At 42.0% G+C, this 26,886-nt stretch overlaps 3 protein-coding genes across 5 annotated transcripts; 1 reads left to right on the plus strand and 2 right to left on the minus strand.

Annotated features, from left to right (window-relative positions):
* Positions 1-457: 457 nt before the first annotated feature.
* On the minus strand, positions 458-8,793 carry dpf2l (D4, zinc and double PHD fingers family 2, like). 3 transcript variants are annotated; one of them, XM_086158074.1, is made up of 11 exons: positions 8,689-8,793; positions 7,642-7,802; positions 7,436-7,543; positions 7,022-7,218; positions 6,499-6,591; positions 5,862-5,946; positions 5,242-5,376; positions 4,524-4,655; positions 3,745-3,857; positions 3,089-3,170; positions 458-2,109 (listed from the first exon to the last, which is right to left on the minus strand). In XM_086158074.1, exons 1-11 carry the CDS (start codon positions 8,718-8,720, stop codon positions 2,024-2,026), a joined length of 1,224 nt encoding a protein of 407 aa, XP_086014200.1. In that variant the 5' UTR covers positions 8,721-8,793; the 3' UTR covers positions 458-2,023. The 3 variants fall into 3 exon arrangements, with proteins under 3 accessions (XP_086014200.1, XP_086014199.1, XP_086014201.1); XM_086158073.1 differs by having other exon boundaries at positions 7,022-7,221; XM_086158075.1 differs by lacking the exon at positions 5,242-5,376 and having other exon boundaries at positions 7,022-7,221.
* Positions 8,794-11,188: 2,395 nt separating this feature from the next.
* On the plus strand, positions 11,189-15,924 carry ttc9c (tetratricopeptide repeat domain 9C). The gene is made up of 4 exons (XM_086158017.1): positions 11,189-11,296; positions 12,568-12,904; positions 13,538-13,720; positions 14,557-15,924. Exons 2-4 carry the CDS (start codon positions 12,583-12,585, stop codon positions 14,712-14,714), a joined length of 663 nt encoding a protein of 220 aa, XP_086014143.1. The 5' UTR covers positions 11,189-11,296; positions 12,568-12,582; the 3' UTR covers positions 14,715-15,924.
* A 153-nt stretch (positions 15,925-16,077) lies between these two features.
* On the minus strand, positions 16,078-26,749 carry LOC147227719 (uncharacterized). Its single transcript, XM_086158016.1, has 4 exons — positions 26,162-26,749; positions 20,488-20,707; positions 19,911-20,135; positions 16,078-19,746 (listed from the first exon to the last, which is right to left on the minus strand). The coding sequence occupies exons 1-4, from the start codon at positions 26,435-26,437 to the stop codon at positions 17,222-17,224; spliced, it is 3,246 nt and encodes a 1,081-aa protein (XP_086014142.1). The 5' UTR covers positions 26,438-26,749; the 3' UTR covers positions 16,078-17,221.
* Positions 26,750-26,886: the final 137 nt, after the last annotated feature.

A 26,886-nucleotide genomic window follows, 5' to 3' on the forward strand; every position in this document is an offset into this window, starting at 1 on the left:
ATTTTGACGAACATCCTTTTTTAAACAAAACATCTTATCTCTTCATCCCTGTACCTTCACTTCAGCACCAGGGATAGCACCCTCCTGCCATCTGGTTGCTTGATGAAAAGAGCTACACAGGCTATGAAACCAGAACTCAGGTCAGAGAACAACAGAAGCATTTTTTAACTGCAGAATTTTTGCTTTAGCTATTCGCTTAACTTCTCCTTAACAGAACAATTCTAAGAAAATCAATTCGGGGCCAGACATTACATTAAATGCAAGAAAAGAAGTTAGACTTTCATCAGTTCATGAGAAATACAACGGCAGCAGTGACATGTAATTGAGGGTTTGCATCTACGTGAACATGCCCTTCCAGTTCAGGACAATAAAACTTTAAGCATCATATTTGTCAATCACAACAATCAACACTGATAAAATCACCGAAGAAGGGTTCTATGTTAAAGAACAGACACACTTCAAATTGAGTGATTTTTAATTTCCGTCAGGCTAGTTGGTTTCATTACCAAACAAATGTAAAAATAAACATAGTACAACAAATACATCAATTTACAAATACTCATAATGGACGTCTGACATATAAGAATAATCAAATAAACTCAAACATGTCACAGTCATAACAAAAATAGAAAAGTTGATACAGTACGTAGAATGCATAAGGAGCAATATACTTGAAGTGTTTACTATACCGTAGACTTTACAAAATTCTACTAGAAAAAACTCTCAGTACCAATGGAATATCAGGTAATTATAAAAAGTAAAAAGAAAATACAATCAATCCAACTAAAAATGATTGATGTGTTTGCGTGTGCAGTTTATACAGGTGCAATTTACATGCAACTCTATCGCTGTGTGACAAATGATAAAAGCAGCAACAGTTTGTACTTGATTCTGTGTCATTCTGACAGCAGCTGTTTTTGAAATGACTGGTTGAGAACTTTTGAAAAAGGATGCATGGATGGCGTGGAGAAGAGGTAAGAGCAGCATCAGCTGATTTGACAGAAACATCATGAAGACTTTTCAACTTGATGGATAAATACTATTAAAAGTGACATTACACGAAAATATGTAGTCTTATGAATGAAGCCTCAAGCACATATACTTAGGGTTGCATGGGTATGAGATTTTTCTAGTATAATAGCTGTCTCAGAAAATCACTTATCAGCACCCTGAATGCTCACTTCTGTAGTGTTTTTTAGAGTAACCGATCTATCAAGTAACAGAAATGAGGGACTCATGGGAAATCTAATGTAGGAAAAATATTATTCCATTTTAGCCTCCTTGTTCCACTGGTTTGGTCTGATGCAAACATGGTTTAAGTCATTAAGACGTTCTAGGCTGAGCAAAGAGATGAATATGATGGTAGACCTTGGCACTGACTGCATCCCGCTCAGGAAAACCTCCTCAAAAAACATAAAATGCTGTGATGGACCAGATAAAAAGTACACAGACAACTGTCACTACCAAAGTCCACTAGCAACCAGAACAATGACAATAATATTAATAATAGTAGTACTAATAATAATTACCATCGAAAGGATTCATTTTATAAGCCATATACTGTGATGTTTCCCTTTCCCAAAGCCAGGGATGAAAAAAAAAAGATATTTTTGCAGGAAAAAAAAAACAAAAAACTAAACTCCACAGACACATACTGCTTTTTAGATGTGATGCTAATCTGTTGACTCTCAGTAGCAACTGTGGAGGGAGCAGTGATTGTGAGTCCTGCTTGCTCTCGGTGTCTTGCGTGTCTATACTGCATCTGCGCACAATATTTACGTGTGTACCGGTGAGCCTAAGGGGCTTTGCAGGCAGGTTGGTAGTGACTTTAATCCCCTCTGATCTGAGGTCTGTTTTGGTATCGAGTCCCCCTGTTGTAAAAAATAAGGACTTTTAAAGCTGATCGGCAATCTGTTTCAGCTACGTTTGGACAGAGTCTGAAGCTGTCCTGAGAGAGGAGGTCTGACGTTTGGCTCGGAGGGTGGGGTCCTGTGGCAGAGAGCTGGGAATAGGTGGTGTTATGTCACTCGGGGGCAGAGCTCTGGTTCTGCTGGTATATGGAGGCTTTATCCTTCAGCAGAGCCAGGCACAGGTGGCAGCTCCAGCTCCCTGCAAAATATGCAGAACCACGTTGGAAACGCCCGAGTGTGGAAATTATCACTGTCGACATTTTATACAAGCAATTTCAACTTCTTTTTCAAAGGGGGATTTCACTTGCTTTTCCTTCGCTGATGTATTTAAGCTCCACGTTCCGGAACAATATTTGTGCAATGATTGTTTTAAATCTAAATGGGAGAAGGTTTCTTTTCGATTAGGGAAATCACTGATGTTTCACTGATATGAGAAACCTATTGGCTTAAAAACAGCCTTTACATTTGGATGAATCGTCTCATAGGAGATCGTCCGCAAGCTACAGTTGTGAACAAACTGAGCTTTTCAAAATAAGACAAAGGCCTCCCATCTGAGCAGGCCAGTGACTGGGTGCCAGTGACTATGAATACATAATTTCTTCAACCAATGTGATTTAGTTTAAGTTGCAAAGATTTGTAAATGTCTTACCGGTTTTTTTATTTAACAGTTCTAATTTCCCAGTTTTCCTTAATCAACACAAGTTAATTCCACTCATTCTTAGCATTTTTTTGGCTGATATTTGAGTACGCACTTATTACCATAATTTCAAACTGGGCATTAGTCAATTTTTTCATAATTTCTTGTTTTCTGGTAATTTCTATCACTATCCTGCTATTTTTCAACACAAGTCATTTCTTACTTTTGAGGATTTTTTTTTCTTTCTGGTTTATAACTCATTTTGGAGGGAAATATTAGATTTAAGCTTAAGTGTGATCCGATGTCCAGGAATGCCATGCATTTTCACTGTCTTGGGTGTTTCTATTGCTCATTTGTTTTCCAAAAGCAATGCACACTCAATTTTTCCTACTGCTTCAGCTTCACTTTCAGGAAAAGTAGAACGCAGCTTCAATTATGCAACAACTCCTCACAGGAAATACCCGTCTCTATACGTCATATTGGCCACTCTAGATCACTCATACTGTGTTTGCTAGATCTTCGGTATGTCAGGTCAGCTTACCCTCAGGGGGCTCAGTCATGGGGGGAGTTAGGCAGTACATGTGGTAGCCCCGGTCACAGTCGTCACAGAACAGCAGCTGGTCCTACAAAGAGATTAAAAACTGTTGATTTCAGGGGGAAGTTGAAAAAAGGAGCACAAGCAGATTCTAATTTGGTTACGCTTTGAGTATGGATTAAATTCACTGGTGTGTCGCCGGATCCAAGAGAGTAATCTCAAGTATTCTCAAGAAAACCAGACAGCAGCTGTGGGGATTTTGACAAATCTAATACTGACCATTTTTTTAATTATTTAAAAATATCTATTCATTTCTTTTTGAGTTAAAATACACAGTGCTGGTTCCCACTTGTTTCCCAAACTCTACATTTTAACTGCTGGGTAGAAAATAGATGAAGGATTTTCAGAGGGTGTGCAAGCAAGCACATAGTTCAATATTTTGCTTATCCAGTTGACATAAACAGCTAAATATGAATCACTAAACCTGTATCTTGACTGGAGGTTATCTACTAAAAACTGTGTTCTGAATTAAGAGATGCATACACATCAGCTCTGCCAACATTTTTCAAAGCAAAACAGCATCTGCTTTATTACCAGTGCTGCAGTAACACAACTCTGCAAGCTGGAGATCCAAGACCTAAAAATGTCATAAAGGTGCTCACATCATTCTCTGAGGTGCCACAAACATTGCAGCACTTGCACTCAATACACTGCCAGCGGTAGGTCTTGACTGCAGCCATCATTACAGGTGTGAACTGCAGGCATGTTGGGTGGCCTGTGGGAAAGAGGGCATAGAGGACATCGTGTCAAAAAGGATAAATATGATCATGAGAACCACTCAACCTGTGACTGTTCAATTATTTCCTAACGCTGGTTTTTCAAGTGAATTAACAGAGGCATGCAGAGGGTTTGCGGTAGCTTAAACATTTTTATAGCACCTCAATATCAATAGTCAGAGGATCAGACATGTACAGAATTCTTACCACCAGGGGCTGCACTTCACAAGCTAAATGGTGACTCCGCATTAACATTTAACAGTAAAGTGGGTTCCTTCCCTGTCCTTGACTGTGACCTCTGTCTAGGCAGCGAAACACTTGTGGCCTGTTACAGGGGCACTCCTGGCGCTTTCATTAAGCCGGCTCATTTTAGAGGATGAAAATATCTATATAATATGATTGAACACTTCTTTTAAATTGTATATTTTAACAAGTATTTGAAACCATAACCCATTCATTTTTTTTTTATTAAAAAAATGTCCAACTTTGATCACAAAACAAGAATTGGCAAGTATTCCACATTCCTCTTATACATTGACAGAATATACATATATCTTTTGGCATCAGGACAATAATTGATCCATTACATGACTTTATCCATACTGCCCAGGCTTCTAGGACTTGACAAGGGGTTAATGATGAAATATGAAGTAACACTTCCAAACCTGAGCGTCCACAATCTGAGCAGGATACCAGCTCCTCCGATTGACCAGTCTTCTGGTTTAAGGTGGAGTCTCCCAGACAGAAGTCGCAGTAATCGTTGGGCAATGCCAGCCCATTAGGACCTTTCTTAGTTGCTGAGCATAAGAAAAAGGCAAACAAACTATTTGATGCACATTATAATGGTCACTTTTAACTGAGTAATTGGGAAAGATAAAGGGTCAAGAAATGTTCTGCTGGAAAAAAATATCAGAGCAACTGTTATTTGGGTCCACATATATTTTCAACAACAGCCTTTCAACAAACCCATTTGACAGCCACCAACCCATTTATTTCCATCACCAACAGATGTTTTCGAAGTGAGTCACGAGTCAAACTGATGAATAAAACGCCCACATGAGTATGTCTGCTTAGATAATTTGCGTGCAAAAAAGGAAAACATAAGTAAAACAATGGATATGTTGGGTAAAAAAAGATGGGTGATAAAAAAAAAATTTAAAAAATGCCAGGAATCCCAACCAAGCAAGCATTTCCAGTCAGGAAAATTGAACGTAGTCAAAAAAATGTTGTGATTCATAAAAAACAAAAAATGAAGAGAGGAAGGAAAAAAGAATGAGAGAGAGATTTCCCTTTTAAATACACATACATGCGACACTGCATGCAACCAAACCTCTCCCACCCCCTCTCTCTCTGTCCTTCTCTTGGACTTAGAGAGTGACTCACTCTTCTGCTCTTCAGGCTGGCGAGGAGTGGGTGGTGCCTCGATCTCCTCGCGGTCCTCGCCCTCCTCCTCGGCCAGGTGAGAGTGTGTATAGTGGTAGCTCAGGCCGGGGCGGTTCTTGTAGCGCTTCCCACAGACTGACACACACACACACGGTCATACAAAAGTGTTACAGGTATGGTGACTGATTGCAACTATGTCCAAAAAAGAACTAAAGTGGGACCAAAAAGCAGCGCTGTTCATCACCATATACCCAGCTTAATTTTGATTTTCAATCAATTGCACATAGCCACGCTGTGTTCGGCACACGAGCAGCTTCAGATGTAGGTGAGCATTTGCGCAATGAGCTATGGGCAACAGGAATTTAAAAGCAGCACACACAAAGTGGCGTCTCAGGGAAGACAGGGAGAAAAAGACAAAAAAAAAATTGACAAAAAAAGGGAAAAAAATAAGCATCCATTAGGGCAGCGTTTCAAATTCTAAATTCAGTTGTGGTACTTCATATCAAGATCTTGCATGGCAGAAAGCTGATCCCTCTCTTTCAAGGGCAAAAAGCAAAAGCACAGCTTACTAACGTGCATGGCACAGACAAGCAGATGTTTTAAGGAAAGCCTCCACTCACTGTCACAGGCATAGGGCTTATCCCTCTCCTCAAGTGCTGCAGCTGCGGCCTCAGTTTTCTTCTTTCCATTCTTGTCACTGCGACCCTGAGAAATACATGTAGAATTTATTATTGTATCCCCATACAAGGCCAAGGGGAGGAACACATTATAAACTCAAGACAGATATTAGTGCAAGCGTAGCATGTTTGATGAGAACGGCAAGCTTCACTAGAAGAATCTGTGAGATAACGGCAGAGAGGATACATTGTTTGGAAAGGACGATAAAGAGGAAGTTCTAAGTTGATAATATGTCTGTGACGAACAATGACAGCTGTTTTTTTTGAAGACGTGCCTTTCCTCTTGGCAATGCTAGCAGCAGCAATGTTACAGATGCATATTGTACATGGCCTATCATAAAACCCATTGGAAGCTTGACAGGAATTAATTTTGTCTAATAATCTCTTTAAGCACAAATGACTGGTGCAACAGAAACTTGGGGCAATGCTAACTTCAACTGTATTTTGGGTGCCATTGTGTGGCTCAGTTGGGAGAGGGGACGTCCCATCAGATACAGGGTTGGCAGTTCCCCGGTCCTTCTTTGCATGACAAAGTGTCTTTAAGCAAGACAGTTGCTTGTGATCAAGATATGTCATTCACCTTAGATTTGTTCTTTCCTCGTCTCTTTGGGGTTTCATCCTCAAAGTCTTCATCATCAAGGTCATCCAAGTAGTCATCGTGGTCAAGTACTCTCTGCAGTGAGAGCATTTGGATTTAGGCATCAATTTATTAAAGGACTCTGTGATTTTTAATCCATTAACATAGATTTGGACAGCTGGTGTATTGACAAAAGAAGGCACAAAATCCACCGGTTATTCTAATATGACACATCCCACGGTACAAGAGTAAACAAATGAGGCTAAAGGCATTAGATGCCTGAAGTACATAAATGCGACTTACAACGTTTTCCTGTAGCATTCATGTAACAGTAAGAGGACTCAATTATGAATTTGAAAGCAAAAATCAAATAACAGATTTTTCATTAGGAAAACCATAGTAATAGAGCATCCTATCGACCTATCATTACAGTCCATCAACCAGAGCCTATATTAGCGTAGATACACTAGTGTTAGATAACACTAGTGACACTATGCTGACCAAGTCATCCAGCAAAGAGCCTGACCTTCCGGACACGTCCAGAGGATGTGTGAGTAGTTGTGGAGGATGCAGGAGGCTCAGCAGTGGCTTGATCGTCTTCAGGGCCTCGGAGGTCCGACACACCGCTCCTCCTGTCGAGGGGTTCCCCCTTCAGCAGAGCCTCCAGACTGCTTCCATCGACACCAACCAGAGCATCACGCTTCAAACCCAGTTCCAAATCTGCTGCTTAAATGTTTAAGAACAACAACAAATACCCATTAATACACACCATGACAAGATGATGGATATCAAACAAAGAGACACATTTAAACAGGAAAGATCTTCCTATATGGCAATTTTACAACAAACGTCATTTGTTGAATAATTATAAAATAGTCCAGTTAGAAATATAGAAATAGCCTATTACTTTAGAGAAAAGCAATCTCATCATAGGTGATACCTGCTTTGAGAGGAGGGAATGCCAAGCGGGGGTCCTCAGGGGGGTGGGAGCGTCGTTTCTTCCTCCAGCGTCGAGCTGGGTAGGTGTACAGCTGGCCTGGAGCTACACCTAAAAAATTGCAGAGGGAACCCATTGAATTATGGTATATTTTCATAAATCACATAAATATAGAAAGAAAGCATGTGTATATCATTTCACTTATATACCAGCACTGCGATGTCTCTTCTCCATCCAGATGTAACAGTTAGACTGGGCTACACCAGTCTGAGAGTCCAGGAAGGGCATGAGGATGCTCCGCTCAGCACACAATCTAGCATTGTAGCTATGACACTGTTCCATAGCATCCCTATAATACTGTTCCCCCAACCTGTACAGTGGACAGCAAATTACAAATAATGCTAGATTTTTAATAATAAAGTCTGGACAAGTACTAAGAAGAGAAAATATGTACATAATAAAAAGCATCGAGAAAGTTTATAAGGTATGTTAGACCAAAGCAAAAACGTTATTAATATTTCTGACTTCAATCCTTATTTCATCATTCAAAATATGTTCCTGTCTTTGGAAGAGTGAAAATATAAGGTTAATTTGGCTGTAAACTGCAAATTTTTTCTATGTAAATAATGACATTCTAGCAAGAATTTCCGGTGATACTGTAACAGTCTTTGTAGGTAGTACCCTTGAAGTAAATGAAAACATTAGCAGTTCTTTAATATATTCTCGACTTTACCCTGGACTCAAGTTAGAACATTAGTTGTCAGATCGTGGTGAAACAGATCTTTAGTAGGACATACTATTCCAACGCAGTTACGAATAACACCTGTCAACAACATTGCCGATGGAGGGACAGAACAAAAGGTTGATTGTTAGCAAGCCTGAGTCTCGTCACAACAAAGCGACCGCCAAGAAAACGGGTTCCGCAAAAAAATATCTCTTTTAAAAGCGAGCTGCTGTCTAGATTGCCGACGTGTTACCTTAAATACAGAGGACAGCTAATCAATGTTACTATTGCGTAGCTGAAGGAGCTAACTCTCCACAATGGGTTCGCTTCATTTCTAATTGCCCACGGTGAACAAGCTAACATTAGCTCAGTAGATAACGTTATCCTCTTGAGAAATACACTGTGTTAATTTTGCTGGGACCGAACTTTTGAACTTCCTGTACAACGCACTACCATGATGCTCAATCATTTAGGCGCTCGTCTGGGTGTAGCTAGGCATTCTGATCTAAAAAATAATTAAAGGGAAACTTACACTTTGACAACACTGTCGACGGCAGCCGCCATGTTTGCTTATTGCGGTTGTGCTAAGTGTCAGTGCGCCTGCGCACAGAGGTTTGTGACCGTTGAAACGCCTGGCACTGGATCGAGGAAGAAGCCTCGCTAGTGTCGTCGTGTCGAGGACGAAGCGTTTGTATGAAATGTCTGCGCATCATCGTCTTGTCTCTCGATTCCTTCGTTGCGAAAATCTGCACTACACCCTGTGTGTAGCCGCTGTGAGGACACTAGAAGGTCAACCCGCCAACGTAAATGTAAAATAAAACACACACTCGGAAGTAAACGACGACTAGAGTGATTTTACCTATAGAGCGTGTTTACTCGTCAATGTTGTTTCCCACCTAGCATGATTCGTGCTCATGAAATCAAATGATTCATGAAATTACTTGCAAACCCACAAAAATTTGCCTTTTTTCCCCTCTCGACAACCTTTTAACTGTAATTTGGTCGTAGTCTAATGTTTAGGTGCCTTCAGTATGAAGAAAGAAATTATGTTTTACTTTGCATTAAAGAAAAACAGCAAACATTTATGATAACATAAACATGCTGGGAAAGCACTGGATGAACATGAATCTGATTTAGAAAGGAAATAAATAGGTGGTGCGGGTGAAGACGGATGTCTGCTGTGAAAAGGTTCTGTATGCAGGTCAGGTCAAGTCAGGTTTTATTTACATTGGGGCCAATTCACGGCAGAGTTGTCTTATGAGTCTATACATGTGTGGTGGGCAAAGATCACACTCTTAAGAATCATTATAATAAGAGATCCCAAACACCTGACAACAACAGCAGCAGCAAGGGAAGATTGCCTTTCATGGAGCAGATACACTTTGTGAAATCCAAGCTCAGTTTCAATCCGTGTCTCAATTGGTCTGGGTTAAAAAAAAGAGATAGAGAGAAAGGAGAAAAGTGAGATATAAAGTGAGAGTGTGATACAGATGGGTGTGTGTGCAGGATGGGAGGGACAGGTACAAATGCACATCAATCTTAACAGTAGCACTGACATTTACATGGATAGTGGCTGATATGATACAATAGTAACTTCAATTTCCATAAAGCAAAAAGCATCAGTTAGCCTGCCTGGCAAGACTGCTGCAGTAGATCAAGCTACATCCCTCGGGAACTTGGGGAGTGTGTGAGCCCAAGGACTCGGGGAGAAGATATGAGGTTACTATCATGCATTGACAATGGGGCATGAGTGCTGATGGGATCGGAAGAGTGGGAATGAGAGAAATGCATCATAGGATATCCCCGGACAGATCAAGGTTATTGCAGCATAAGACATTTCTCACTATAAGCCTTCTCAAAAAGGAAGGTTTCATCCCTACTCTTAAACAAAAAGAGATTGGAAGATGGTTCAACAGAAGAAGAGCTCCCTTTAGTGATCTGAGGGCCCACAATCAGCGCTGCGTCCTGGGAGTACAGAGATGTGACTGGGTGATAGTGTTCTTAGAGGTTTTTGAGATATGATGGGCCAATTAGTGCTTTATAGACAAGGTGAATGAGTTTCATTTCTACCTGAATTGTACAGGGAGCTAGTGCAGAGAGGCCAATACAGGAGAAATATGATCCCTCTTGTTATTCTTAGGATCCATGTAGCAGTATACTGAATTAGCTAGAGAGTCTTGAAAAAGTGGGGAGCAACAAGAGATGTATAGGGTTGACAACAACAACAATAAAGGAAATATGAAAAGAGACCTTATATGCAAGAGAAAAGAAAGGCAGACAACGGTGATAGCTTCTGTTTTCTATTTTTCACCTGCCATAAGAGGAGCAAAATGTGGATTTTTCTTTTTTGCAGTTATACAAGACCATTTGTGTCTACTAGTTCCAGCACATGCATAGTAAGGCAAGTCCAATGACACTCATTGCTTTTCCAGTAATTCGCCACACATTTCCTGGATATTCATGATCTACAAGACTGTCTCAGAAAATTAGAATATTGTGATAAAGTTCTTTATCTTCTGTAATGCAATTACAAAAACAAAAATGTCATACATGGATTCATTACAAATCAACTGAAATATTGCAAGCCTTCTATTATTTTAATATTGATGATTATGGCTTACTCCTTAAGAAAACTCAAAAATCCTATCTCAAAATATTAGAATATCATGAAAAAGTAATTTTTGTTTTTTTAATTGCATGACAGAAGATAAAGAACATTATCACAATATTCTAATTTTCCGAGACAGTCCTGTACTGCTACTGCTGGAATATGAAAAAAATCTAAAGTTTTTACATCCTTTACATCTCTTATTCCATCTTCCTTGTGGTATTTCCTGAGGTCTTGACCTCTTATTACAAGTAAATTGAACTCTAACCTACATCAAAATATTTCCACTACATTTGTAGTCATAACAACATCAGATAACATGAGATATTTTTGTGTATCTAGTAAGGTGATGGTGATGGAGGGCAGCAGGCCGGATGGTTATTCCCTATCCGGCCTCATGGAGGCAGTAATGCGACGTCATGCTGAAGTTTCGACCAGTACACAAGAAAACAAGGAAGCGCACCTTCAACAACAGTATGGTTGTTTACTGGCCAAAGTAGCTGCCCGGCGATTGTCTTTTCGTCTGTGTAAGGTGAGAGGATGCATAAAACAACATATGTAACCGTCACGTTTTTGTGTACACAGCCGTTTAACAGTGTTAACACCCTTATGTTACACAAAGCTGAGGTGAAGTTTGATCGGTGACAGGCTAGCAAGACTAAATGCGACATGGCAAAGCAATTCATTAAACTAGTGTTATAAAAGGCAACGCTAGAATCTACAAAGTGTGTGTATTGGCCGGGCAGGTCAATATAAATCTGTAACTTTAATCCAAGGTGAGTGGGTAACTTGACAGTTATATGTGACAAGATTTGTTGTGTTTGAGGTTTGTATTTTAAGGTAACAGTAGTCAGTCAAATTCTAACCCGCTGCTTACGTCACTTCCCTCAAGGCCTCGCTGAAGAGCGTCGCGTTAGTGCCACATTTCCTCGTCGCAATATCAACAACGTGCAGGTGATATTTGGATGGTTATGAAGGGGAAATCCTGTAACATACTGCCATGCGTGTTCATTTCCCAATTTAATGTTTAAATGTCTATTTTTAAAGCAATGGTTAAGTATTCCAATCAGTGACTTGCCCACAGGGCAGGCTGGAGAGGCTGTGCTTCACTTGCCAATCTTGGAAAAAATGTAAAATGAATAAAAGAGATTTAAAAGGTTATATTTATCAATGATTTGCACTAAATATGTATTTTTCATTTAACCTCACCAGTTTTAGATTGCTTTTTATTCAGATTGCTGGATTTTCACATTTACTGTTCACACATCGAGAAGAGATGTGCAGTGAGCCTCAACGTAGATTGCGCAATGATGGCTGACTGCTGGCATGCTCTGCAATAAGACCGTATTGTTGTCTCTTGGTATTTCACGATTAAATTGTTTAAACACTTTTGCTGTATGAACTACATTTCCAATGTACAGTGTTTTTTGTAAACCACTGTATGTGTTATTAGTGTCTGGTGCTGAGCGATCATAAAAGTGCTGCGAAGAGCAACCAAATGAGGCACACAGTTCGCCTGCCTCATGGTAGGGAGCGCTTGTGATTCTAGGGATTCTTCCACAGAATCTGATTGTGATGATTGCGGTGGAGTGAATGCTTCACCAGCCATGAACCTAACCACACACCAACGTTCTGTTCTGTCTTGATGTTGCACCCCAAAAGAGGATACACTATAACACACATCACACAGGATACACATTCACTAAACTAGTGAATGTTTTATTGTGCACATGTGTTGTCTCTCTGCACACTGCACACTGATGGCTTCTTCACAAATGTTTATATAGTGTCTCATTTCACCAGCTGTCAGGTCCAGAAATGCAGGCTGCAGGACAGGAGGAAAGTCAGGAGATGCAGGGGGCAGCTGCTGCTTCAACAGCTGCAGCAACCTGCGTGAAGCCAGCCTGGGCTCTCCTAGAAGAAGCAGCCCAAATGAAGACAGAGGGAAATGCTTTCTATCGGGAGAAGAACATCCGCTCAGCTATTGGCCGATATCACTGCGCTCTGTTAGTTCTAAGAGGCCTGGACTCTGAAGTAATGTCTTCACTGAAAGGGTTTGGACCTGAGAGGCCAGCTCTAACCTCTGAGCAGGAGGCATCGCTGCGAAATACACAAGTGGACTGCTACAACAACCTAGCTGGTAAAAATAAAAGTAGCAATTTCTATAATTTTGGTGGGTTAGTACAAAATATTCACCCGAAATTGGAAATATTGTCATCGGTTTAAATGTTATTTAAAAAAAACAAAGCTCTGTAGACTATTTGACTGTTGGTTCTCCATTGATGATTTCACATTAATATTACTATGCTTAGAACCTACCCATATTTTATAGCTAATGCTTCTTCTATGAAGTGTTTTCCAGGGTGCGAAAGCCCCTTGACATTAGTGGAAAGGCAGGTTGATTGTCAACAGGCTGTGTTAATATCAAGAATTACATATGAAGGCTGACAAAGATTCACAGTACATTCACACCTCAAGGCAATATGGCATTTACAATAACACATTTCAGCTGTCCATTCATTGGCGTGAGTAGCTTGCAAGAGCCCTTATAGGTACAGGGAGAACATACAGACTAAAGGCCCTAGCTTGTTGGCATAATTGTAAAACAACAGTATTACTTCACATACACTATTCTCTGTATAATCCTTTGAATTTCCACTTAAGCTTTTACAAATATCACATTGGAGAGATTACATAAAAATGTCGCTAAATTTTTATATCTAAGGACTTCATCAAGTTCTATGCTTACAAAAACTTTACATTTGTCTTCTAGCCTGTTTGCTGCAGAAACAGAATGTCGACTTCAATCGTGTCCAGGAGTATTGTCTGCGGGTGTTGCAGTGGCGGCCAGGAGATGTAAAAGCGCTCTACAGGGCAGGTGTGGCCACTCTGGAGCTCGGTGACGCAGTGACAGCTAAACAGTACCTAATACAGGCGTGCAAGGTACAGCCTAATGGTAAGAAATTAGAACAGACTAGAATCAGCCCAGAGTGTCTCGGGTCCTAAAGAGTAGCCTGATTTTAGTTCTCAATAGTTAAGAGCAAAATTATTAGTTTTTCATTTTCTACTGCATTTTTTCAATCGTTGCATTTGAAATGTGCATTTTCCCCTTAAAAAGATTTTCTCATACTATCCCCGCCACATATTTTTTATGGTAAGAATAATGACTTTTGCACTAATGCAATCAAGAGAGAGCAAGACAACAACCATGCACGTTCCAGCATAGAGCACAGACCATGACATTCTTTCCGACACTCCCTGTTTACTTGAATTGCTCAATATTGATCAAGGGGTGGGGTTTTCTGTTAGAGGGTCAACATTATAAACATCACTATCAACATCTAACATCATCACCAAATTCACAGATTGAATTACAAGATACCAAACTACCTAAATTGAATTTGCCTAATTCTTCATGTTTTTGTATTAGAGTGGATATACTAACAGTTCAATTTAATTATTGGTGTTGGGTTTCTCTTGATTAAAGACCTTCAGTGAAGTCCTTTTAATATATACCTTCAGGATTAAGTTAAGTTTTTTTTATTTGTTTTCTATTATACAAGGTAATTTAACATAAAGGCTTAAGCTTGAATATTACAATTTTCCCCTTGAAGATGGATACTCTTGTATTTAATGCTTATTTTTGTCTCACAAGTAATATTTCTGTATATTTACATGTACTATTGACTTGTACTTTGTTAAATCTATAGTTGAAAAGTGACAAAATGTAAGAATCCAATTCAAATGTGGGAAGAGAAAACATAATAAACAATTTGTCTTTTTCTGTTACAGATGTCAATGTTAGGAAGCACCTGCAGAGGGCTGAGGAGAGGCTGAATCGAGAGTTACAAAAGGAGAGAGCCATGTACCGTGGCATGTTTCCCTCCAGCAAGAAGTGCAACTCTGGAGAAGAGATCAACCACACTCAAACAACTGGTGAGGGAGTCTAGTCTCCCAGAACCAAATAAGGCCTCAGCCTAAGTGAGAGACTGGCTATGTTCAAAACTCAGAGGGCAAATACAAGAAAACTAATATTGTGGGTTGGTTTATCTTTTCAACTCATGAATGATATTTTTTTTTCCTCATAATATTGTTAAAAGTGTAAAAAACATTGAATACTAGTTTGGGCCATGTCCATAAATGTTCTCGAATGAGATAAAACTGTTGAAGTTTTCTTTCCTGTACAATTTTGTTTTTTTCCTGTACTACCTCATTCTGGACTGCGATTATGTTTTGATTCACTGACATTTGACCAGAATATAATGGTTATTATGATTCTCAATACAAGATGATGTAAAACCTCAATTGGTGTTTGGAATTAAGTCAAAAATGAAAAAAAGAAGCAAATGGAAATCAACCACATTAGAATCTAACATTACACATAAAACCAGCAAAAAATATCTAACATCAAATTGCCTGTATGTGAAACTTTCAACGTTTGGAAATAGTTTGGAATTTTGGTGTGAGACAAAACTGACAAACAAGAAATTTTGAATGCCAGCACTCTGATTTCATTGGTTGACATATTAAACATTGCCTTGATGTTGACTTTTGGTCACATTAGATCAAAACTGCCCCTTTAATATATATATATATATATATATATATCCATGTACATAATGATGTTGATCATGATTTATTTCCATCACTGCAATGACCGCACATATTTGTGTCCAAGCTAGTAGATCTTTGAAAGGCAGATTCAGCCAATATGAAGTAAGCTTACTGTTTCATCAAATGCATGAGTACCTGCACACGATATCACATTCTTGTTCTTTTGTGCAGTGTGAACATAGCCTCTGCTCAACCTCTGCTGATCATGAACCAGCTCAAAGCTCACAACTTTTTATTGATTCACTAATGTGACTCTATTTCTGAGTTGGGCAAGGCAGTGTATCGATTGCTTTCCATCCACACGACCGTGATGCAGTAAAAAGGAAAGTATAGAATGCTCTTATAGGAGTAAGGAGGGTCTGGAGAGATTTTCTCTTGCTAAGGGAAGAGCTTGTTTGGAGCACAAAAGCTCATAATTTTGTACCCTAGGATGCCGTTAAACTATACAGGATCATACACAACTGAACATTTCTGACAATGTCTTCTAAGTTGCCGGGTCAGTTTTCATTCTTTTCTTCACAATTCAAGTAAAACATTTTTTATGAGGAATAACCACGATCAGATGTGTTTTTTTTTTTACTTTCTTGCAAATAGTATACAGACCATCTGTGTTTGGCATTTCATACACAATGCAAGTTTAGGTAGAAGTTTCATTTATTAATTGTAAGGCTACATTCAATCTCAAATAACACCTCAATGTTTTATCAGTCAATATTTATTTCAAAATCCTGAGCACAATATCAAATTAAAGAGTATTTGCTTAGGTTTGGTCATTCTGGCCAGTATGATTGTACTTCAGAGGCGTTATTGCCCAAAGACAAATAGGACTATCAAGTTTTCACCGTTGCTATAATCACTGAACAAGTCACAGAGCAGCATGCATAAGAATGAACATATACACCTTCATACTCATGATTTACAGCAGAGTTCTGGCTAAAGGGATGGGTTTGGTAATGAGCATTGGGGATATTTTTATTGCCTCTAAAAAAAAATTAAGCTGACAAAGATAGTTTCCTTTTGTTTTCAATGCCTTTGAAACATTAACACTATTAGAAACACTAAAACACATACAAGTGAATTCTGTAGAAGAGTAATGTATCTTTGTAGTTCTTCACAATTACTCTTTTCCCAAAAAAGGATATTTTAATAATTCATTTCAATGGCTCTTGGGCAGTAGAAGCAGCCAGTTTCTTGACTGTGTATACATTTTAAATCTTAATTCCCCCTCCATTGAAGTGATCGAGAGAAAATCGACACTAAATAAATCCAATTACTTGGGTTGATGTGATCGAAGTGCAAACAATAAATTTGGAATTAGCTGCACTGTATATGATTCAATTAACTTGAAAAGAATAATGGGAACTGTAACACCAATGGAGTCATATCCAGAAGGAGCCAAAAAAAGTAGCACAGCCAGGAGGTCGGGGCTCCTTTCGGATTCCAACCACGGATCCTCTACCAACCCTCTTCTTACCATAAACTGCAAAATCTGGATTAATAACAGTGTAGATACCAAAGAGATTGGTACTTGTGTTCAGAAATAAATTATTGTAGCCTTTTAAACATGTAGATGAGGGATAAAACTTTTTTTTTTTTTTTTTTTATTATTCTCGCAGTGTTCGTAAACCGTAACAGGCTTTACTGACAGTGTCTGAAAGGAATTTCCATCTTATTGACAGTCAATGAAGGAAGTGGAAAGTTGCCATTGGTGTAAATACAGTCAAAAATTCTTGCAGTTTCAAACCAATGGCAAACTCTTTTACACTGAATGTCACACCAGCTTTTGAGTGTAACATTGAGAGGCTGCGTCGACTGTGATTGAACCTTTTAAGTGTTCAAAAAGTCATTTCTTGGATGGTTTTCGTTTGAGACTCAGGGACCTCATCGAACCAAAGACTCTCCTCCCTATGTCCCTCAGGGATCTAGACCGCTGGAGGGGTATCCTTGGAGGAGGAGATGGAGAAAAGGAAGGAGAGGAGAGCGGAGAGTTAGAGTGGCAGCTGCCCTCCGGGCTCTCAGAACGATGGAGATTAAAGAGACTTGCTGTGGAGGATAGGAGTTTGTCCTCCTCCTTTTCTCTCTGCTGCCTGATCCCTTCATTTCTGCTGACACTCATGTCACCTTGTCCAACATCAAAAGACGAAACCCAGAGTGACTTCTTTGTGGGCTCCCCTTTGTGGTTATGAGGCACCAGCAATCCCTGGGACTCGCTCCGGAAAAGAGCCCTCCTGGATAGCCTGACGCTGGAGCTTCGTCTATCTCCGTCGTCCTTCCCTCTCTTTTTGGTGAACACCGGAGAGCTTTCTACTTTTGACCTCTTGTCATGACTTTTCACTTTTCTGTGTTCCGTCCTCCAGCTTCCGCCGCTGTTTCTGCCCCATCCGTAGCCGTACTCGGCTCTGTCCATTTCTTCCCTTTCACCCTCAGACTCTTTGCCACAGGGGTGGCCCTCAAAGCCACTGCGGACTTTGTTAGAAGCCTTTCTAAATGTCTGCGCCAGCGCTTGCACCCCTTCCTCTTCACCCCAAAAAGCACCGTAATCCTCTCTCTTGGTGTAGCTGCTCACTGTTGCTGCCCTGATTAACTTGTGAGATGCATGTTTACCTCTGTAGAGCCCATCCCCCTCGACCCTATTGCACCAGCCAGTACTTCCTCCGGTCTGCCTAAGCGATCCGCCCCTTGGCTGGATAATTCGCTCCTCCAAAGGTGGGGTCCTAGTATTGGAACGGGGGAGAGAACACTGGAAAGACGCATCCCTCCGAAAGACAGAGAGAGGCGTGGCACCCTTTGGGGAAGGCAGGAGGGGACGTGGGGGAGAATGACCCCTGTGGGTGGTGCGGGAGGCGGGCGAGGAGGCGGTAGAAGAAGGAAAATCAGATGGAGAAGGACTTTGGTAATGACAATGGGAGGAGTGGTGGGCAGAGGGCATGTGAAAAGACTGGTAAGGATGTATGGGGCTGTTGGACTGTGAAAGAGGAGGGGTGAGGCTACTCTGAGACTGTGGGGAATGCGTGACACTGAGAGACAGGTGTATTGGTCTCTGAGGGTTCAGCTCAGTCAGTCTGGCGTAATCATGGGACTGCTCTATCTGGGGTGTCAGAAGACCTTTATTGAGACTCTTCACCTCACCTGCCGTATCGCTCTGGAAACAGTCAATATCCAGTTCCACTCCTTGTTCCATTAGCCCAACTACGACTGCTCTAGAGAGGCCAGACAGACGCGAGATCTCTTCCACGATGGCGGAGTGTTCATTTAGCTTAGGACTGGAGCTGGACTCCCGGATGAGGCTGCCGCGTTGAGACCCAGGAGCCAATCCTGAATTTGCGGGAGTCACCGATGTTCCGCCCTCCAGTGGAGCGCCGCTTTTCATGTCCAGTGAATGAGAGAGGGCTGTTGACCCAAATCCGGAACTTGATCCCAGACCAGTAGTGACCTCCAGGGAACTACGGTGGCTTAGCGAGGACGGGCACGTGGAAATACGAGGTCGAGGTCTGAGTGCCGGGGTAGATGTGGACGAGGAAAGGGTTGTGGTCGAAGCGTTCGAGCCAGCAACAAGGTTACTCCCCACAGTTCCACAGCCGCCATCTTTGGGATTATCCACCAGTCCCTGGCTGGAGCTTAAACTGGGAGCAAGATTCAAGTTAAGGTTGAGGTGCAGATTAATATTTACATCCTCTCCAGTAGTCGAGGGAAGGTTTCCTAGGTTGATGGAATTCCTAGTGGCTTTTTTCCCACTGGTGCTCAAGCTCACTCTGGCAGAATTGCCCAGCAACGATTTGCAGGGTGTTATGTTGCCCCCCGGCAGAACAGAAGTTGTGCTGCGGGTTTCAAAGGCAGACAGGGACTGAGTGGACCCATGACTTTTCGCTGGAGTACAAATGTTTCTGTGTGTGACCGGACAAGTGCTAGCGGCCGACGGCAAATCAGAGATGGAGGAATTTACACGACTGCGGTACTGCTGAGCTAGCCGAGAGATGTACTGCTCCAGCTGAGTGAAAGAAGCCAAGGCCGGGGGCTGCTGGGGCTGGAGAGTCAGACTTAAATCAGTGGTGGAATCCGCTTGTTCATCATATTGATTTCCTTCAGGACTCAGAGATGCTGACTGCTCGGCGCTCTGAAGGGTAAAGAGCGGGCTTTGGAGGGCAACCGCATGCAGCGGACTAGGGTAGGTGTATACCTCTTTTGTCCGACGGGACACCAAGTCTTTAGAGTAGCGAGGATCCAATTGGGGTCTTTGTGCTTGAGCAGAGTCGGAGGAAGAGGCCATGGGGTCAAGAATTGGTAGGAGGGAAGAAATGAAGGACTGGCTCACACCGGAGCAGAGGTCATAAAGAAAATTCAGACCAGTCACTTCATGATCGCTTGAGACTGTAGGAGACACAAAATGGAGAGATAAAATGTGTATTTAATAGAATTAGATCACTTCAATAGATGTTCCTTTCATGCACAAAAGCTTCATTGTCATATCATACAGAGAGACAGAGCTCTGGTTACATTTGCTTGCCGCGGATGTCTTTTTTGCTTATATTCACCTGGAACGGTTGTATTTTCAGTTTGGCTGGTATCAGTAGGGCTGTTCTGCAGTGCCGGCTGCTGTACTGCACTGTCTGGCCACAAGAGGTCCGTGTTGGCAGAAGAAAGAGGTGCAGGTTCCCAGACCTTCGGGGGTCTGGCCGGTGCCATCAGTCCTTGAGTAGCATCACTGGACACGGAGTAGCATGAGTCCGAAAGAGAGCTCCCGCTGACGGAGTAGAAACCTTGAGAGACAAACGGAAAAATTACAGTAACAAAACCTCTTATTATGATTGTAAGAACCATTATTGATTAAGGTCGGGAAATCATTTATATGTATATTTCGGTGCGATGAGTCTTTTTTTTCAAGTGGGGCGTTGAGGTTGATAACAGGAAATTAAATATTTGGAGAAACGTAGAGACGCTGGAGCAGTGCTTAAAGGTTGGTTGAAACTGAATGACTCAATATAAGTCAAACAAAGTAATAAGTAAACAGACTATGAAAAAAAGGCTGGTTAATGTGTAGTGGAACTTCTCCCACAAAAGGTTGGCTGTTTTTAGAAATGAAGTTGCAATCGTGAGTTGGTCTGCGCTTACCAGAACTCGGTCTGGAGTCACTATCTAGGTGGACAGTATAGTTGGTGTCTGGTGTCGGGGGAGACAGCAGGTCGGAGGGGGCGTCCCAGGACAAAGTAGACCAGCGTGAATGACTCCCCTGGCCAGATGAGTAAGGAACCGTTCCATCCCCTGAATTACTGCAAGAGTCTTCTGGGCTGCTCTGACAGGGAAATACTATTATATCTGAGGGGGAGGGAGCCTGAAAGACAGAACATAGGAGATGAACATTTGCAGAATTGATGATATTTTAAAGATTATTATATTTCTGTGCAGATCTGCTGATGAAAGCTTTGAAGCTGTCTTTAATAACTGATAAAAGTTTCAGCATTCAATTTTACACAGCCAGTGTTGCGTGAGGACTATTGATTGACACTGCAGTGGGAAACGACTGTTCGTAGGCCCAAGTAAGACAATATGATTAAAATGAAGATCACGATAATCATAATACTAATCTGACAAGTTGAATGACATCTTAAGAAATTAAAGTTGATTCAAGAATTTAAAGAAAGGAGACAAAACCGTACAGTAAGCCAAATATTTTGTAATCTTGTAAAGGTCATTTCCGAATAAAATGGGATTTTGAAACATTGATTTTGCGCCTCAAGTTATATGTGTATACGCATGTTATAGTTGTAAAATGATACTATCAATATACATATCCAGTCCAACAATCTCTGAACGCAGCTTTTGCTCAGATTTCTCAAGAATTTTAGTTTTTATAGTACCTTCTTGCCTTAACACTAGGTATTTCAGATGTAAATAATGTACTTTACGCTTTCTTTGTATTTACCGGCTAGCGGCTCATTGATATGTTTTCAAAAAGTACATTTTTACAATTCTACTTTTAGTTGTCAAAACCGTAAGACCGTTACAATACAATATTTCCGCATTTAGTCGACGCTAGTAAAATAAATAATGGAATATTTCTTCTACTTGGATGACTCCGGCCATAGGGAGAACATACGGTCAGGTTGATAGCAGATCAGCATAACAGCTTGTATTGCAGATTTTAATGCCACTTCAGTATCTTTGGACACGTGTCTGACCATATCAGACTGAGACTGAAGGAGTCTAAAAGCAGCTTTGGGGTTTTGTAGGACAGAGGTAGAAAAGAGTTGTGGGTCCTTGAATGGACGTTGACGTCAGACACCCTTACCTTCGTAGTTGGGTAAAACAACGACAAGAGTAACAATCGCTCTGTTAGACTAGCACAGCACCTCAACTTCCTCGATTAGTACACATGGACCACCCTTCAATTATACTAGAAATCCCTGATCCACCTTTCAGGTCCGCAGCCAAGCACTTTGGTGGGAGCCCAGTGGAGCCCACACGACAAAACCCCTGTGAGTGGCACTGATCAATCCTCTAGTTACGAAGGCAACAATACAGGTATAGTGACTCACGGCCGGGGGGACAGGAGAAGGGGGATTCAGGGGATAATGGCAGAGGGCAGATGACGTGACAAAGACCGGAGTGACAGAAGGGAAGGGGGATGGACAGCGGAGGGGAGAAGGAATGAAGGAAAAGAATGAGTTTCAGACTCCTTGTTTTACTCCTTACTTTTCCCGATCTTAGAGAGATCGGGCGCTTCCAGTCACTCCCTTTTACTTGTGTTTTTTTTTTGTTTCCTCGAGTGAAATCCAAAGTGAGTCGTGGGTGAGCGGATGACCAAAATGAGCGAGAGGGACAAAAAAAGACAGGAGAGTGAGTCACTGAGTGAATGAAGGCAGTAAAGTGACGGTGAGGCAGGAAGGGTGAGCCGTTGCCGGGTGAGAGAGAAGGGCATCTTGAAGGACCCCCACCTCCCCCACACAATACCCTCCAACTCCCCTTGACAATTAATCCCCCTCCCACTTCTATAATATCCTCCCCACCAGCCGCCCCCTACTCACCATAGCTACAGCTGCTCGCTCTCTAACTCTCTCGCTCTTCCTCCCACACAGGCAGGCCTACAGCGGGCTTGGCGAAATATTTAACTCATCCTGGACCAGAACAAACACAATCCAGCCAGTGCTACTTTTTTTTTCCCCCCCTGCACCTCTGTTAAGCTGTCTGACTCACTGCAGTTCTTCCTCTTGTCATAATAGCACATATGTTTGCCTTCCAACACGCGCAAGGTCCGACTTAAGTACTCCCTTCTATTTTTATTGACCAGAACGTATGATCTGTCAGAAAAATATAATGCCGCTTTCTCTCTTTATGCATACACAGTTAATTGTCCACCGACAACAAATTACAGGATGTAATGTTCCACAGGGATTTGTGTATGAGACAGTCATCGGTGGATAAATGGGTGCGGTTCTATTCCAAGCGCTGTAATATGATATTTGTCAACATGAGAAAGAACCAACCCCCAACCCTGCAGAACGGCATAAAGAAAACATGGATCGATATGCTAACTCGCCAACGGTGCGGGCAGTGTTCGCAAACAATACTAACTAAGAATGCATTTGATTTAAATATCAGCTCTCAAAGGTTTTATAGACATTACACAGACGTGGCAGGGCATTATAAAATGGACAAACAATAGGATTTGTGCGGTAAAGTGGCCAGTGTCTACTTGTTCAGCATGGAGCTATTAATTGTTCATGCATTATTAATGTGGCATTGAGTTTGAAACACAGCCCACATTATGTGTCTATCTTCTTCACCAACGTCGTGCCCCCGCTCCGCTGAAATTTCCAAGAGGATCAGCTCCCGAAAGTAAGAATGATGCGACGTTCAGAGGGAACCTGAGGCAAGATGAAGGGACAAAAGCTTTCTCACTCTAGTTGGGGCAATGGCTCTCTGTGTAACATGAAGCTCCTCTAAACGGCCCAAGTGCACATGCACACACACACACACACACACACAGATATATATGTGCATTCATTTTGCAACATTTTGTCGCCCTTGACGACTAAAATAATGTCAAGATGATTTGTTGAGTAATCGGTGTTTATACTCGGTATTCATGTTCTGAATGCATCATTGTGACATTTTAATTGGTCGTATTAACAAGAAAGAAGCAAATCCCTGACACGTGCTTCATGTTTATTTTCCTTGAGTATTAATTCTTAAGAACCGCTTGCATCACAAATGCTAAAAACATCACTATATGAGCGATGACTCATTGCATTTTTCTAACCCAGATGTCACTGCAGCCATAATCCCCACCTACCAAATATTGGTTTGCACAGTTGCTTGTCATTGCTTTTTGGGGAGAGGATGGAGGGGGATATAACAGCCTTACAAAGCAGCCTTTTTTAAACCGCTACCCAATTCTTTCCAAAGAAATGTTTTATCACTTTAAGCCTACAGCCACATGAATGTATTTAAGTATAAAACCTTCCCAATAGGGGTAACTATTTCACCTCAATGGTTAAGACGACAACTATGCCTTTAACAGTACTAACAACTACATTTGCTTTGCACCATCGGTGTATCTGCATTTATGCAAATTTTGGCCTGAGTGCATTGGCAGGAGGAGTTTGAGCAGAGGGCAGGGCGCCAGCCGTCCCTCCAACACACTGGCAGCTCCCTTCAGAGGTGAGAATGAGCAATGGTGCCCGTCCCCGCGGCAGGATATCGCAGCGCCGCAGGGGGAGCAAGAGAGACGGAGACGTCGGTGGGTGGGCGGTGTGGAGGACAGCACTCCCATCCAGATGCTCTCACTCTGACGGGACTGCAGTCCCTTTTCTGCACTGATTTAATTTCATGAAGTTATTTCCAGCTTCCAATGCAGCATATGAGGGGGTTACTTTTACAGTGGCATACACACATTGTATGAGCATAAATATGAGCATGCCTGTTCTTTTTTAGTCATCATAATGTATTCAAAAGGGCCTTTTTCTCTAGGACTATATTCTACAGCTAAATGGCAAATAACAAAAAGTTTTACTGCAATCATGAAGACAGATGTTGTAAAATAGTAATCATCTTTTTCATCTTTGGTCTAAATTGACATCACAACGTGCCGGTAACAGTAAAATGGTTGACAAGATGTAATGATTGATTTATAATGATATATATATTTGATTTTTTTTTTCTCAAAAAATACAGTCAACCATGGACTAATATCAAGCTCACATGCAAGTTATATATGTGTGCAATTTGACACAATGGTAATTGACAACATGTATACTCTGTGAGCGATATGTAACTCACATTATTTTGATTAATATAAGGATGGGGTTTCTGCTATGATTTCTCAATTGATACACTGACAAAAGCCAAAGTTTGATACTTTTGTGAACTAGCACGAATTCAGAAATAGTATACATATCTAAACCACTTCTATCTAACGCAACTTGAACCTACTGGTAAGATAACGTATTTTTACCCACATTTATTCGAGTTGTTTACAGTAAAGGGACAGATTTTATAAATACCTAGGCCATTAACATCCATAATTAACACTGAGGTCTGCTCGGCTGACCAAAGCAGAGTAGCATGGATTTGAGGTCCCTTTATTCAAATCTAAACATGTCAGGATCAATAATAACTATTGATAAACTAAAATGGAACAGTTTTTAATTGGGACCGGCTTTCGATCCTGATCCCTAATGTTATGCAATTCTGCTTTAAAGCGACAGCCGAACATTGGCTAACTTACCGGCTATATTATGATTACATGACTCATGCTTCATTTATAGCTGTTGGACGCTGAATTCAGCCCGCTGTTTTCCACAGTCAACCAATAACGGTGCCAGGCGAACGTTGAATGACAATGTAATGAAAATAACATGAAATATGCATTGGCTGGATGGCTAAATAAGATGTGACATCACTGACAGGCGATCAATGATACACACTGTACCCTGGAGTGCTTATGCAATTTGATTATTCAAATAAAGTATACCTTTCATTGAAGACCCATTTCTGCAGACCACGTGGTTGTGTCATTTGCCGTCAGTACTTCCTTAAGATTGATTTTAGTCTGCTGTTCTTACTACCTCATCTAAATAAATGAAGCATAAAGCCACCAAATGATCCCGAGATAATTCATTACACACAACCTTAATGGAAAGTGATATGCACATTAACGTTGGACGTTACTGTTAATTAATTACCATGTGGCCATTCTATGATTATGGAATTAATATACCGGTTACACATTTCAAAAACCGCTCAATGTCAGTAAGAGACAGTTTAGCACAACACAGAAAGGTTCATTTCTCATTTTTTCCTGAAACGGCACATTTTCAAAGGCTGTTCTCGTACACGTATCCGAGCCTGAGGCCTGTCTCCATCCCATCCTGCGGAGTTACACGTCAACACACACACACACAGATTTGTTTCAGGACTAGGTTAGAAAAGGGGAGTTTAAAGGTGTTTCGTTGTAAAATGATAGATCACCTGAAATCAGAAAACAGTCCGGCGTGGGTCTGGGTTTGCCGAAGGGGGTGAGGGACGCAAAACCTGATTGCCAAAGTGACCTTTGCAGCTGATGAGCACATAAATGTACCGTTGTCTCCTGCTAGAGTATCACTGATACGCATGCCAATGACTCCCCACCATCATCACCACCCAGCCAGGGCGTAATGGTCCTGTGGTCCTGCTCCCTGACCTCTATGACATTTATGTGACGATCATGCCTCTGGGCTGCTCTCTGAGGACGGATCAACAAAATATTTATCAAAATCCCCCTTGTGGAGCGGGCGAGCTGACTGACCTGTTGCCTGCTGGCCGTCGAAGGGCTCCTCCGCTCGGCGTCCTCGCCCGCGCTGTCCGGAGCACCGCCCCCGTCGCTCGGCCGCGGCTCCGACGCGGCGACTGCGGCGGCTGCGGCGCTTCGATCCCCCGTCGCGTCATCCACCATCTCCAGGTGTTTGTATCGGAGCAGCTCCAGCTCCAGCAGCCCGGCAAGCGTCGCCTTGAGACGCTCGCCGATGCGGACACGCTCGGTGCCCGACCACAGCGAGTTCACGCAGCCGCGTCGGTCGGCCATCGCCGCAACGAGGCGCACCGGGTTTCCCCGAGAGCGCCGGGCGCGCTTTACGGTCCGGCGCCGGTAAGAGCGAGGCACATCCTCAGGAGCAACAGCAACACGGTAGCCGCCTGGATGCTGGACGCGGCCGCCCTCAGGCACACCGACCCGGTCATGATCTACCGCGCCATGCAGCTCGGAGCTCCGGCGGGAGCGGGATGATCGGCCTCGATGATCACCGACCGGCTACGGATGTCTTATCATTCAGGCCTGTGTCACCGATGGACCGACCGCGGTTGCCATGGTAGCCGAACCCCCGTCCCTCTGCGTCTCCGACCAGACAATGAATGCAACAGATGGAACCGGTGGCGTTACATGTGGGAGCGGGCGGCGAGGCGAGGGAGGAGCCTCTGCGGCGCGCAGTGATTCGTCAGCGGCTGTTTTTCGAATGGACACACCGGGGGGGAACA

This window comes from Fistularia commersonii, chromosome 13 (genome assembly GCF_037954325.1).
Source record: "Fistularia commersonii isolate RoL2024-O1a breed Wild chromosome 13, RoL_Fcom_v1.0, whole genome shotgun sequence".
Lineage (NCBI taxonomy): Eukaryota > Metazoa > Chordata > Actinopteri > Syngnathiformes > Fistulariidae > Fistularia > Fistularia commersonii.

Bases quoted from the DNA above. Each gene is read 5' to 3' on its own strand.
- LOC147227719 (XM_086158016.1), bottom strand. From the start codon at position 26,437: ATGGCCGACCGACGCGGCTGCGTGAACTCGCTGTGGTCGGGCACCGAG. The intron at 20,136-20,487 runs GTAAGCGCAGAC...TTGTCTCTCAAG, and splicing joins TGACTCCAGACCGAGTTCTG to GTTTCTACTCCGTCAGCGGG. The intron at 19,747-19,910 runs GTGAATATAAGC...TGTCTCCTACAG, and splicing joins TGAAAATACAACCGTTCCAG to TCTCAAGCGATCATGAAGTG.
- dpf2l (XM_086158073.1), bottom strand. From the start codon at position 8,720: ATGGCGGCTGCCGTCGACAGTGTTGTCAAAGT. The intron at 7,222-7,435 runs GTATCACCTATG...TAAACATTTAAG, and splicing joins ATTCCCTCCTCTCAAAGCAG to CAGCAGATTTGGAACTGGGT. The intron at 4,656-5,241 runs GTGAGTCACTCT...TCTTATGCTCAG, and splicing joins CCAGCCTGAAGAGCAGAAGA to CAACTAAGAAAGGTCCTAAT.
- ttc9c (XM_086158017.1), top strand. From the start codon at position 12,583: ATGCAGGCTGCAGGACAGGAGGAAAGTCAGGAGATGCAGGGGGCAGCT. The intron at 12,905-13,537 runs GTAAAAATAAAA...TTTGTCTTCTAG, and splicing joins CTGCTACAACAACCTAGCTG to CCTGTTTGCTGCAGAAACAG. The intron at 13,721-14,556 runs GTAAGAAATTAG...TTTCTGTTACAG, and splicing joins GTGCAAGGTACAGCCTAATG to ATGTCAATGTTAGGAAGCAC.